Raw genomic sequence first — 15,002 nt, forward strand, 5'->3', positions numbered from 1 at the left:
GAGTCTTTACCGAGTTAAGTCATGAACGGTAATTCTTACAAGTACAAAAACAAGTCCTCTATCAAAGGGGCACAATTAGTGCCCATAGGGATACCTACAATTTGTCGATAAACGTTGTAGCCGAAACGTACATAAATATTATCAGTGAGAAAATTAACAGCTTCAATCATCTCATAACACCTCCAGTAAGTATATCGAGCATATTTACCTTTCTCATTACAAAAGAAGGCTTTAAATGAGTTGAAGCAAAATATGCATTCAGCTTTACTAAACGACCATTTAATTAAATAGAAAAACTTTTGTTTAATAAGATAGTGTGGAAGTGTAGTGTAAAGAGTAGACAAATCAAAACTGTCAACAGAATCAGAAGGACCATCAAAAGCACGTAATTTATCTGAAACATCCAAAGATTTTTTTACACCGAGCATACATGTATGCTCCACCGAGCATACATGTATGCTCGGTACTTTTTAATTGGTAAAGCCATTCCCTAACATCCTAAAATATTAAATTCCACTTTTTCCAAATGTTTTATTGCAATGGTAAAGGATAAGTTGTATGATAACAGTTCAAGACCTCATTGAAAGCAATTGAATATTATCTGAATAAAATTGAGAAGGGAAACGGGGAATGTGTCAAAGCGACAACAACCCGACCATAGAGCAGACAACAGCCGAAAACCACCAATGGGTCTTCAATGTAGCAAAAAATTTCCACACCCGTAGGCGTCCTTCAGCTGGCCCCTTAAAAATATGTATACTACATGTAGTACAGTGAAAATGGACGTCTTACTTAACTCCAAATTATACACAAGAAACTAAAATTAAAACTCATACAAGACAAACAAAGGCCAGAGGCTCCTGACTTATGACAGGCGCAAATTTGCGGCGTGGTTAAATATGTTTTTGAGATCTCAACCCTCCTCTATACTTCTAGCCTATGTAGAAAAGTAAACGCATAACAATACGCACATTGAAATTCAGTTCAAGAGAAAGTCCGAGTCCGCTGTTAGAAGATGTAACAAAAGAAAATAAATAAAATGACAATAATACATAAATAACAACAGACTACTAGCAGTTAACTTATATGCCAGCTCCAGACTTCAATTAAGCTGATTGAAAGATTATGTCTTCATCATATGAATATGTATGAATATCAGGCACAATCCCTCCTGTTAGGGGTTTAGTATCATACATTCATAAAATATATGAGAAGAAAATAACACGTGTCATGCCAACAACTGTTTTTAATAAATGTGTTTAGTTCCGATGCAAAGACCCTATAAGTGAATCAATATTAAAACCAAACTATGCAACCTTAAATGAACTGACAGCAGTATCATAACTATATCACTTCTTAAGAAGAACAATTACCTGGTGCCTCCATGAAACGAGGACAGATTTCTTGGTCCTTTAATCAAAACGTTAAAACCTCTCGGTCTTGAACAATATTAGGGTTCAACGAAATGACAGTGACATAAGAATCACATCTACAACTCGCCAAATCACAGTCTCGAGTAAGAGGAGTATCATTTTCCTCTCTTACGTTCTATATTAATTGCGTATAATCGAAAATAAAACTTCTGCTTAATTTGTTTGTTTGTATCCGAAATAATTGGAGGTTCTGTGTTTATAGTTTTTTTTGCGAAGTGTTTTTGTTGTTCCGTTATATTCCTAATATAATTGATGCATTTTATTCGGTTTTATCTTGTAACCCAAATTCGTTTTTGCTTCATCGAATTATAGCGATTGAATAATGATATACTACTGTTTTCACTATTTATCATGATATGGAATGAAACAGTTGGGTATGATAGTGTCATTAAATATGCTCGATAATTTAATGAAATAAATACATCTATTTTATATTCTTAAGAATCATATATACGCCGGAACAGCCTATAATGACAATTAAAAAAAAAAGATCATTCAAAGAGGGAGGTAAAGAACGAGATTTTAAAGTGGTTCACGTTGGGCAGTCCTTTATTTTTAATTTGTGTTTTGTGTGCTGTTGGTCTTTTTTTCTTTTAAAATTTTATTCCTCGTATTAATATTGACATCATTTGACAGTTTTTTGTCTTTCTTTATTTTGCACAAATACGTTTGAATGTCTTTTTGATAATATACCCTTTATGTTTATTTTTTTCAAAAATTATGATAAACGATTGATTATTGTCTTCATGTTTTAGAGTTGCCAACTGTCAGCGTCATAGCTGAATTACCAGCAGTCAAATATGGTGATAAAGTACACATATTTTGTGTTGTCAGCTCCAATCCATCTTCTACTAAAGTTTACTGGGAGAAAAAAACAAACAACATCACCAAGAAGATAAATAAAGGAACCAGTGGAACAGATGGAATTACAGTAACAAATCCATCTCTCATTATTTTACATGCAACAGATTCAGATTCAGGGCTTTATAGATGTTTTGCAGTCAATGTGGTTGGAATAGGTTACAGTTCATCAGTCAATCTTGATGTCATTGGAGGTAATTTGCATGATTTTCAAGGAACTTAAATATAATACTTGAATACATAAACAACAAAACTCATAGTACACTATGCATAAACATATGACATATTTTTTTGATTCAGAAAAGAAATCTTATGACATTGTTTTGATTTCAATAGTGTTACCCGTTTTCCCTCTGATTTTTATAAACTGCTTTTATGTTGCAATGATACACCATTGACCCAAGTATGGTCATAAGATAGGGTCAGTAAACGTTAATTACACTTTTTTTTGTTTATGAATATCCAAGTCAGGAGCTTGTGTTCCATTGACTGTCGTTTGTACTGAATAAGACATGTATGTTTGTGTTTTATTTTGTACATGAATCAGTAAAGGAAATTACATCATAATGATCACATGAAAGTATGAAATAAAGAAAAAAAGGGATGCAAACACTATGTCATATCTAACATATAACTGATAAGTCAGTTGTTGATAAAACTGATATATCTGTCGCTTTTGAATGTGTCTTGACAAATGTTTTGTCTAAATTTGATACTTCAGTTGTGTATGAAGATTTAGTATTTTGTGGCGTAATTTCTTTAATGCACAATGCACGAACTAGGCAGCACAACATAGAGACATTACTAAGAACATACTATTGTGGAAGTCACGTTTACGGATGATATATAATGGACCTTTCCGTTTCTGTAGTATTTTTCTATTTCAAGTTCAACAAAGTCACCAAACTTAAGTTGGTTATTACATAATCTTGTAATCTTATAATCTATTTACCAATATACAGGAACATTTAAATCAAGTAATCATTAACTTTAATTTGTATAATTACACTGTCTGCTGTTAACTTACTAGGTTCTGGTATTTAGAAGGCTAAATACAACTAAGGGAGGTGAAGCAACATTTTCTTACTTTACAAAATGTAAGGTTATTGTATTGTAAATGCAGATTTATATTCATCCCCTTATTTGTATGATTGATATAAGTTTGAGATTCTCTAAAACTATTAGATATTCAGACAAATTATGGGTTCATTTGTGTTTTGCCTGTGCATTAACTATGTTAACGAAACAACAACTCATTTCCAATTCAACCCTATTCAATTTTTTAGTGCATTTATATGATGATTAATTTGGTATGGCCATATACCTAATATTTCATATTTTGGCAGGAGTTCCTGAAGTTTCCGTCCCTTCTATAACGCACCTAACCGGAACCGGTTATACAGTAACTCTGGTTTGTAAAGTTAAAAATGCCATTCCTGAAGTCTTTCGTGTATACTGGCAAAGATATTTACATGGTTCAATAACAGTTATATCGTCTGCATCGATTGGAATCAAAGGAGTCACGGTTGAAAGTCCATCACTGATAATTCCATCAGCTATGGAGTCCATGACTGGCGAATACACATGCTTCGCTGTTAATTCTGTTGGTACTGGTAGTAGCCTTCCAGCAACATTGACAGGTAGGATATCTATGTAATCATCACTCAACTTCAAAGAAAGTGGTATACTTCTTTACACGGGACGTTATGATGCATTTTTTTCTTTCCCCTTGGATATGTTCTTAAAAACGTATTTTTCAGACCACTATTTACAAATATAAACGAATAACATGTACCAACCAGTTTGAAAAATCACGTGTTGATGTTTTCGCAATATTAATTATGTCACTGTCCTAGGTTGAATGAGTAGCTACATGCATATATGTATATCGAGAAGACCAATATATTGTCAAATGGGTTGAATGTTACATGTATAAAATAGGAATACATCAATATTTTTAATATTATTCAAGTTACAACTTTTTGTATATCAATGTGAACAATATACAAGAGTTTAAAAAAAAAACATTCTCCAATAACCTGAAATTTTGAAGAAGATTATCTATTGTTGTCATAACTATTTGTAATTATGCATACCACATTTACATATTGATTTAGTGAAATTAAAATACAGAGTTCTATAAATTTGCTGATGCATATACATTTTAATAACTTCAGTTAAAGCAGGAGGTCCATCAAATATACCAGTTATCATATCTGAGGATTCCGATAGTGACCACAGTACGTATAACTTAATAAATGATACAAATGTTTAATTCAATTTTCTAGATAATAGATATAGGAAGATGTGGTGTGAGTGCCAATGAGACAACTCTCCATACAAATAACAATTTAAAAAGTAAACCATTATAGGTCAAAGTACGGCCTTCAACACGGAGCCTTGGCTCACACCGAACAACAAGCTATAAAGGGCCCCAAAATTACTAGTGTAAAACCATTCAAACGGGAAAACCAACGGTCTAATCTATATAAACAAAACGAGAAACGAGAAACACGTATATATTACATAAACAAACGACAACTACTGTACATCAGATTCCTGACTTAGGACAGGTGCAAACATTTGCAGCGGGATTAAACGTTTTAATGGATCCAAACCTTCTCCCTTTTTCTGAAACAATAGCATAACATCACAACAAAGAAAAACATACGATAAAATATCAATTGGCAGACTTAACTCAATCAAAAAACGTATAATAGGTCCTGATTGAAAAATATAAGATATTTAATTCAGAAAACTAACGGCTTAATTACTAAACTAAAACATGCATGATCCTCCAACCACCACTGAACTACAGGTTCATGATTGATGACAGATACATACATAGTGTTACGGGATTAAACCTATTTGTGTGCAAAACCATGTGTAACAATACAATAAAAGAACACACTGTACAAATCAGTTAAACAAAGGTTTAACTCATCAGACGGATATAAATATAATACAATTGAGACGAAAATGGGGAATGTGTCAAAAAGACAACAACCCGACCATAGAGCAGACAACAGCCGAAGAACACCAATGGCTCTTCAGTGCAGCGAAAAACTCCCGCACCCGATAGCCTCCTTCACCTGGCCCCTAATCAAATATATGTACTAGTTCAGTGATAATGGACGTCATACTAAACTCCGCTTTATACACAAGAAACGAAAATTAGAAATGATTATACAATACTAACAAATACCAGAAGCTTCTGACTTTGGACAGGCACACACTTGTGCAGTGGTTAAACATGTTTTTTGAGACCTCATCCCCTATATCTTTAGCCAATGTAGAAAACTAAACCCATAAGAATACGCACAGTAAAATTCAGTTCAATGGAAGTCAGAGTCCGAAATCAAAAGAGTTTACAGAACAAAAATAAACAAAATGTCAAAAACACTTAAATAACAACAGAGTCCTTCAGCTACTGACATGCCAGTTCCAAACCTCAATTAAACTGATTGAAAGATCATGTTTTCATAATTTGAAAATCAGTCACAATCCCTCCGGTAGGGGTTTAAAATTATACCATCATAAAATATATGAAAAGAAGATAACCCGTGTCATGCCAACTGGTTTTGAAATAATATTTGTAATTCCGATGCAAATGTGAATTGATAATACAGCCAAAATATGCAAAATATGATGACCTGACAACAGTATTGTAACTATATCCCTTCTTAATAAGTATGTTTAAAGGTTTGTTAGCTTTTTAGGTAAACTCTGAAATATTTGTGCTTTGTAAAGGATTTTCCAATAAAAAATTGGATGTGAAATACCTGAACGCATAACATGTCTGATTGTTGAGTTATATTTACGTATGGTGTCCTTGTACCGATGATAAAATTTAGTAAATGTTTTGACTAGTTTGTGATATCGACAACCCTGGTGTAATATTTTTCAGTACTACATAAGTTTCTCTCGCTCAAATCGAAAACGTAGTTACGTACACAAGCGAATCGTACACGTTGAGACATGTAAATACCATAAGATGGTGACTAGTAAACGTCACCATCTTATAATGGATAATCAACGATAGGATCTGAAAAATCATCTCTGTTATCATATTGTTTTTTGTATTAAGCTTACCGTTAATGATATAGATATCAAGATCGAGGGAAGGCCAGTGGTCATTGTTAGTAATAGCTTTATTTACAGTAAGTTCAACAAGATAAATTTCTTTTGTATACATATTGAAGTCATCATTATTTAGAGCCAATATATCATCAAAATATATAAAAGTATTATAATTTTGTTTGTATCAGATGTTGTTTCGATGGGTCCTTGCTGATTTAAGTCACAAATTGTAACTCATAGCAATACAAAAACAATAAGTGGTGCATAGTTAGACCCCAATTGAATTCCAATAACTTGACGATATACGGAATCTCCAAAGCGAACAAAATTGTTACCAAGTACAAATTCAGGGGCAGATATAGTATTAAAACATATCCAATTGACATAGTTCATTTATTTATTGCTACTAAAAATGAACTTGATACAGGCATTTTGAAATGTAGGAAATGGTATATTGAACCTGGCATTATAGCACTAAACCTCTCATTTTTATGACAGTCGCATCAAATGCCGTTATATGTACAACGATGCGCGAACAAAACAGACAAAATAAATAAAAAAGTAAAAGCACAAAAATACTGAACTTCGAGGAAATCTATTCGGAAAATCCATAATCACATGGCAAAATCAAATAATAAACACATTAAAAGCGACTGGACCAGAACTGTCATATTCCTAACTTATAACAGGCATTTTCAAATGTAGAAAATGGTGAATTAAACCTGGTTTTATAGCGCTAACCCTCTCACTTTGATGACAGTGTCATCAAATTCCGTTATATTTACAATGATGCGTAAACGAAACAGACACAATAAATAAATATATTCAAAATATGGATACTGCAGTCATCATCGTGTAACAATTATAAAAGGAGCAATTTAACAGAACATTAAACAAGCATTATTAATTAAATTCAGGATGTCACGTTATCACATAACAAAATAATCTGACCTCATTTTCCAAATGTAATAATTTGTTTCCCAATCCACAAATGTGATATCTGTTGAATTTTCATACCTCGGACGGTCCTGATTAACAAAAAATCTTACCGCATCAATCTAAACTGACATTATTGGCTTTTTTTCTGCAAATCTATATAGCTGCTCAGTACTTCAGTTATAATTTTAGATCAAGAGGGACTGTAATATACAAGTTACGGCAATATTGGAATACAATTACCACAAAATTTAGTTCGCCTCAATGTATAGTGCCACCTTGTCCTCTTTTTATTAAAAATATTGAATCGAAAGCAAATATCAGTAGCTTTCATACTTCAGACTCACATGAATCAGTAGTTTTTATACTGACTGAGTCGTGTAATAAAATCGTTTGACCGCATCAACCAAAACTTACCATATTTGGTGTTTGTTTTTAATGTAAATGTATATAACTGCACAGTAATTCAGATATAATTTTAGGTCAAGAGGGACATCAATTGAGAGTGCCAGCATATCCTATTTTTATTCAAAACATCGCACAGAAACACATATAAAAGATATAGAAAATCTGCTATAATATAGTAAAGAAATTGGAACTGATTTTTCTTCTAAATTCCAAAGTACCCTTACTGCAGTGACGTCATTTAGAACTGTTCTACAGTCCTGAGTGATTGAGTAAGTTCTGCTGACAGGTCTACGGTTAGAACTGATTTGGACACTTCTACCTAGAACAGTTTTAGACAGTTCTAACCTAGAACTGATCCTGAGAGTTCAACCTAGAACTGATTCTGACAGTTCTACTTAGAACAGTTCTAGGTAAAACTGGTCTAGGACAGGTTAGAACAGTTCGTTCTATGACAGATTATTCTGAGAGTTCTATTGAGAGGTAAGAAGTGATCTCCACAAGAAACTAAAATTAAAGATAATACAAGACTAAAACAGGCTAGAGGCTTCTGACTTTGGACAGGCGCTAAAATGCGGCGGGATTAAACATGTTTATGAGATCTTAACCCTCCCCTTTACCTCTATCCATTGTAGAAAAGTAAACGCTTAACAATACGCACATTCCAAGAGACGTCCGAGTCTGATGATACATAAATATCAACAGACTACTAGCAGTTAACTGACATACCAGCTCCAGACTTCAATTAAACTGATTGAAAGATTATGTCTTCTTCATATGCATATCAGGCACAATCCTTCCCGTTAGGGGTTTAGTATCATACCATCATAACATTTATGAGAAGAACATAACCCGTGGCATGCCAACAACTGTTTTTTTTTTAATAAATGTGTTTAGTTCCGATGAAAAGACAATCATGTCCATGCTCTATTTTAGAAACATTTTCCTCGGAGTTCAGTATTTTTGTGTTTTTACTTTTTACTAGCTCTGACTAATATTTTGGGCGATGCTATGTTTGTCAATCGTATACCATCTATGATATACGATTTTTAAGAAAAGATATTGAATTTTGGAATTATGATAGTGATCGTTAGAAAGTTTTAATTTCTAAAATAGTATCGTTCAATTTAATTGTCTTAGTGACCTAATACGATATATACGGGGTCAGTAAATTCCGTCTGGGTGAAAGTACACTATTTTACGAATTTATCTTACTGACTTTCTTTATTTGAGAAATTTAGACTTGAGTTAAGTCTTTTGCAATCGTAAAACATCTTCTTATTTTTATATAAATATGTACAAGTGTTCAATTCTAAGAACCTAATAACAGACAAAAAAAAGTTAGACAAACAGACAAAAACTGCCGTCTGGGAAAGTTAATGTTAACTCGCCAAGCTCGTCCGCCTGGATCATTTTCCTGGTCTAGTAGAGTAATCTATATACAGTCAGGGGCATTACTTAAACAAGTAACAATTAACAATTAAAATTACCTATTCAAGTAATGTTGAAAACGAGGCTATTTTAAATATTACTTATATAAGTAACTTTTCTGAATATTGTTTTTATAGGTGTCCAATAATACAGATTTTACTTGGTTTAACAATTTTTCAGAGTCATTTGGTTATTTTTCCCCTGACATATTAAATCTAATCCTTCTGAAACACTAATTAACTTTCTGACGCACTTATCTTTTATACCGACGCTTCTTGGTCAAAGATTGGTATCATGGGACAATTAAATTCTCATTGTCCTCCAAAATCTTGAAGGAAGACTGATATGAATAGATAAATACTTGTGAATTGATTAAGACTTGAAGTTATTTATAATTTGTAACCCAAACCAAGTACACATGTTCCTTAAATAAGTTTTAATACTAATTTTATTAAAAATGTATCAAATAACTTATTCGAGTAATATTTTTGTCATAATTTTTAAAGTAACCCTTCATCTCCATAATCCTCTCAAATACAATAAATTCTTAACTTTATGATATGAAATTATGTAAAAACTCATCAAAACTACATTTAGTCTATGTTTTATTGAAATTTAAAATAACTATATTAAGTAATTTTTTTATTTTCAAAAACAAAAATTACTTATGTAAGTAACTTTAAAAAATTACTTGTTTAAGTAATGCCCCTGACTGATAACATTGCTCAGTACAAAAAAAAAGAATAGTTAACTATACGTTATTTCAAGGTCTATCCGTATTACGTTTATTTCCTTGAATATACCTATAAAAATAAAAATAAAGTGTATGTACAATATTACATTTGTAGCTGATACAGTAGTGCAGGGAATAATAGGATCGGTCAGTGCTTTGGCGGGGGTAGGAGCAGTAGTTATCTCGATTATTGTTTATATAAACACTAGAAATAATGGTAAGTTTACATTTAAATAGACGATGACGAAACAAAATATTCTTTATCTTATCTTTTCTTCATTAGTCGTCAATGAAAGTGATATAATACACTTTTAGCAGCCAGCGATGATGAATTATTTTAGTAAAGGATTCGACCTCATTGAATCAGTATTGATGTGAACTTCAATTTAACACTTTAGCTAGATATTGATAAGCATGATTCATGTCTGTTTAGTTATCAAAATAAAAGAATGTCAACATAAGACGTGAAACAAGGGGAAATTGTTTGATTGATTGATTCGATCCGCAAAATATCATTAACATCCAGGTAAAATCAAAAATTAACTTATGTGTCAAACCAATTACATGGAATCAAACAGAGATAGATAAAATCAAATTGCATGACGTCGCTATCTATTTACATTTATATTTATGATTATATCGTGTTATATGACCGTTAGTAGTTTTCGCAGGTCATCTCAATAGTTAATTAGATGTCGGCTCGACTAAAATACACACGAAGTTATGACGTATTTAATCTAATAAATGCTCTGTTAACTATTTACTTAAGACTTATTATAATTTGGATATGTGTTTCAGTATGTTAAAAATCAAATATGATAGTTTGAGTCAAATTGGTGAACAGGATTTTGACAGCTAGTGTCCTTTTGGTGGATTAATAGTCAAATCTTTTAAAATACCATTTCTACCTCGAGCGAAAACAAAAGTTATATATTTTGATCGGGATTGGTCAAATGCAGGAGGTCACCAATTGGTTATTATCTTAGAAAACATTATAAACAATGCATCTGTAAACAGTTATTTACAATATATTTCTTTAATTTTTGAGCTATTATCACATTTCTTGATCGGTGTGAGAAAAATATTTCTCCTCACTAGTGAAATATCTGTTCTCGGCAAATGATTAGTCGACATTTGAATATGACGTCTAAATGTTTTGTTTTCCTCTGAATTTTCCTATTGTGACGTCATGAAAAAATGCGACCATGTCTGATGACATCGTATTTAATGAACACCAGTTTCTAAAAATCTTTTAAAAAAAGATGGATAAAAATCATTAGAGAAACAGATACCGACACTACAGCTCGTGTATTTCTCCACTCTCGACAGTTAAAGCCTCGGCAAGCCTCGCGGTTTAAATAATAAATTTTGACTGTATCGAGTGGAGAAATATCGTATTACACTTGTTGCGGTGCAGGAATCTATATTTCTAAAACTTATCTAGAAAACAAAACACGATCAGGAAAAGTAAGATAGACATGTCAAATGCCATGTTTTATTCCTTTTTTTTGTTGTATATTTATATGCGGGAAGCAGAAACTATGAATTTTGCCAATCATAAACTTGTTAATGGGCTGTATGCATCTTCCACCTCAAAATATCAAGTATACAAGCAATGAGGCGTTCACATAGGTTGAAATTGAAATGATAGAACTTGTTGATAAGTATAATGGTCAAGCTCTAATTGTTGGTGATTTGAATGCCAAAACTAAATTGTTAAAGGATGTAATCCCTGGTGACAGTCGTTTTGAAATACTTGATGATTTTGAAGATAACAGTTTTGTGTCAAATTTGTACGATTATCAAAATTTCTGTAACAGCAATTTATCTTCAAAGCGATGTTCAGAAGATAGCAGTGTACCTTATAACGACGGGTACAAACTTATAGATTTTTGTAAACGTAACAATTTGTATATTGGTAACAGTAGGTTACCAGGCAATGATCATATGATAGGTTTGACTACTTGTATAAGGGTATCTCTTATTGATTATTTATTACTGTCCTCAAGTATTTTTCCACTGATAAAAGAATTCAATGTTTTCTAATTAAACCCACTTTTTTCTGATGTCCATTGTGGTCTATGTTTTTGTTTTCATGCTTCAGTGAACATTTTTACTACACATTCCGATGATAATTGTAGTAGTCAGCGTGGTAATGCACGATGGGTCCCAGACAAGGAAAACCGGTTTATTGAGACACTCGTCAGTGACGTTAGAAAATTAGAAGAGATATCACTGGTTTTGTCGGAGGACAGCAGTGACCCAAAAGAACAAATTAAAACAGTTGTTCACAAAATATGTGTTAATTTTTGAAAGCACCGCTAAATGTGTATTTAAACTAAAGGGAAGATTCTATCCACCTGGTACCTTTAACCATTTTTGGTTTAATAAACATTGCAGAGATACATTTTGTAAGCGAAAGGTTTTCTATAAAGCGAAAACCCGTTATAGTTTAAGTTAAAATAAAGAGAACCGAGATGAGACGAAAAAGTCCGGGAGAGTTAACAGAACCGAAATGAATAAAAGTTTTTAGAATATTAAACATACACCAGAATCTGACATGCGTAAATTTTCGAAAACAGATTCAGGTAAATTTTGGAAAATCTTGAAAAGATTGGATAGAAGGGGGTCTGATAAAGACATCCAAATTACTATTGATCAATTGTATGAGTATTTTAAGTCATTAAATAAGAGCGATGTTCCAGATGATGATATTGATTATGAGGATTAAGGTAATAGTATACAAAGTCAGTATTTTATTGAACTTATATATCAGAAAATTACAGAGGACGAAATACTGTCAGCTACAAAAAAAATTATGTAATGGTAAAGCCCCAGGGGAAGATGAGATTGTCAACGAATATATAAAAAGCACAGTGAAACAATGTTTGCCTATTTACACTAAGTTATTCAATTTAGTGTTTGATTCTGGAATCGTTCTTAATTCATGGCTTATTGGTATCATTAGGCCGTTATTTATAAACAAGGGGGATCCAAATAGTTTGGATAATTACCGAGCTATTTGTCGTACATCGAGGAAAAGTGATCACCTCTATACTTAATTTAAGACTTAATTCTGTGTCAGACGAGATCGGGATTACAACTGATGCCAAAGGTGGTTTTCGTAAGGGGTATTCTGTCGATGCTAATATGCTTATCCTGCAAGCTTTAATTTCAATATATTTGAGTTCGGGAAAGAAATTATTTTGCGGTTTTGTAGATTTTAGAAAAGATTTTGACACAGTGTGGAGGGTTGGACTATGACAAACATTATTAAAATATAACATTGGTGGGAAAATGTTTAAAGTTATATTGAGCATGTATACAGATATAAAGTCTTGTGTTAAAAATGGAGAACTAAGAACATATATTTTCCCGTGTGGGGTAGGTGTAAGACAGGGAGAACAAATGTCACCTTTTCTCTTTGCCTAATACCAGAATGACTTGGAGGAATATCTGGATGAAAACTCCGTGGATGGTCTAAAATTTATGAATGAAAAATTGTACAGAGTTATCAAGTTATTTATTCTTCTGTACGCCGATGACCCAATTATATTTGCGGAGTCGGCAGAAGAGTTACAAAAGGCTCTGGATGATTTTGAGCAATATTGTTTTGAGTGGAAACTCACTGTTAATGTATCAAAAACAAAGATTATAATTTTTTCAAAGAGAAAGATTAATAAGAATGTTACTTTTAAACTATGCAAGGAAATTATTCAAATTAAAGATTCATGTGTTTATGTTGGTCTGCTGTTTAATCACAACGGAAATTTCTTTCAAGCTTGAAAACAATCGGTAAGCTCAAAAAGCACTTTATGCTATTTACAAGAAGATACAAAATATCCCACTTCCGATTGATTTACAGTCAAAATTATTTGATGCATTGGTGGTTCCAAATTTGACCTATTCTTCGTAAATATGGAGGTTTGGAAATAAAAATAATACTGAAAAGTTACATCTATAGTTTTGTTAGCGCATTTTTTGGAGTGCGAACATCTTCGCCAAATGTAATGGCTTATGAAGATTTCCACTTTAACTGCAGATCAAGTTAAAAATGGAATGTTTTTGGCACAAGCTAGCACAATTGATAAAAAAAAACTACGGGTAAACTGTATAAGTTACTTTGGTACATGCATGAGCATGAAAATCATAATTGCAAGTGGTTTAACTATGTAAAATCTGTGTTTAATGAATGTAGCTTTTGTGAACTATGTAGTATTCTGGAGCAAGTTGATTTTAATTATATTAAGATTAATGTAAGACAACGTCTCCAGGACCAGTTTATTCAAAAATGTTTCTCTGATATAAACAACTCATCAAGGGGGGAATTTTATTTACACTTTAAAGAATAGTTTTGCTTAGAACCATATCTGTTAAAATTAAGGCGGAGTCATAGAGGAAATATATGTAAATTAAGGGTATGTAATACAAAGTTTCAAATCGAAACAGGAGGATTGAGAAATGTACCACGAAGTGAGAGAATTTATCCTCTTTGTAAAGCTGGTCTTGGGGATGTATACCACTATATGTTAATGTACCAATTGTAAAGTTAAGGATTTAAGGGGGGGGGGGGGGTTTATACCTCCGTATTATTTAAAATATCCATATGAAAAAAAAAGTACTCTGACATGCTTACATGTTGTGGTATTAATATGCTGTCTAAGCTGTCAATTTTTTATTAGAAAGGTAGAACAGATGCTTGTCTAATTTAAAACTGTAATAAACACAGACTTATTTTTGAAGATTTATAATTTAAAAATGTATACTGTTTGTATTATGAACTAAGTTGTAATTAATATTGTGTATAATATGCTCCTGTTACGCAGTCTTCTGCGTCTGAGTTTTCTTTAATAAACTATAAACTATACACTATAATATGACTTATCCTCAAGATGCATATTAGTTTCTAATGGTGACCAAAATGAACGATCTGCAAAATGTTCTTGAATTACAGTTTCTACACATCACTTAATAATAGTTAAGACAGTAAAATCAGACGTTCTCAACTTAAATCAAACCCATCATTTCAAAATACAATAATAAAGAAACCACATATTTTTCCAGATACAGTTACGACTGGACAGGAACAAAACAATCAAAATCAGCATGAAAATGGAAATGGC

At 32.2% G+C, this 15,002-nt stretch overlaps 1 protein-coding gene across 1 annotated transcript; it reads left to right on the forward strand.

Annotated features, from left to right (window-relative positions):
* Window positions 1-1,903: 1,903 nt before the first annotated feature.
* Window positions 1,904-8,117, forward strand: LOC139509134 (contactin-4-like). The gene is made up of 5 exons (XM_071296081.1): window positions 1,904-1,940; window positions 2,189-2,488; window positions 3,641-3,934; window positions 4,472-4,534; window positions 8,005-8,117. Exons 1-5 carry the CDS (start codon window positions 1,904-1,906, stop codon window positions 8,115-8,117), a joined length of 807 nt encoding a protein of 268 aa, XP_071152182.1.
* Window positions 8,118-15,002: the final 6,885 nt, after the last annotated feature.

Source organism: Mytilus edulis, unplaced genomic scaffold (genome assembly GCF_963676685.1).
Source record: "Mytilus edulis unplaced genomic scaffold, xbMytEdul2.2 SCAFFOLD_372, whole genome shotgun sequence".
Classification (NCBI taxonomy): domain Eukaryota; kingdom Metazoa; phylum Mollusca; class Bivalvia; order Mytilida; family Mytilidae; genus Mytilus; species Mytilus edulis.

Bases quoted from the DNA above. Each gene is read 5' to 3' on its own strand.
- LOC139509134 (XM_071296081.1), top strand. From the start codon at position 1,904: ATGACAATTAAAAAAAAAAGATCATTCAAAGAGGGAG. The intron at 3,935-4,471 runs GTAGGATATCTA...TAATAACTTCAG, and splicing joins CCTTCCAGCAACATTGACAG to TTAAAGCAGGAGGTCCATCA. The intron at 4,535-8,004 runs GTACGTATAACT...TTCTGCTGACAG, and splicing joins GGATTCCGATAGTGACCACA to GTCTACGGTTAGAACTGATT.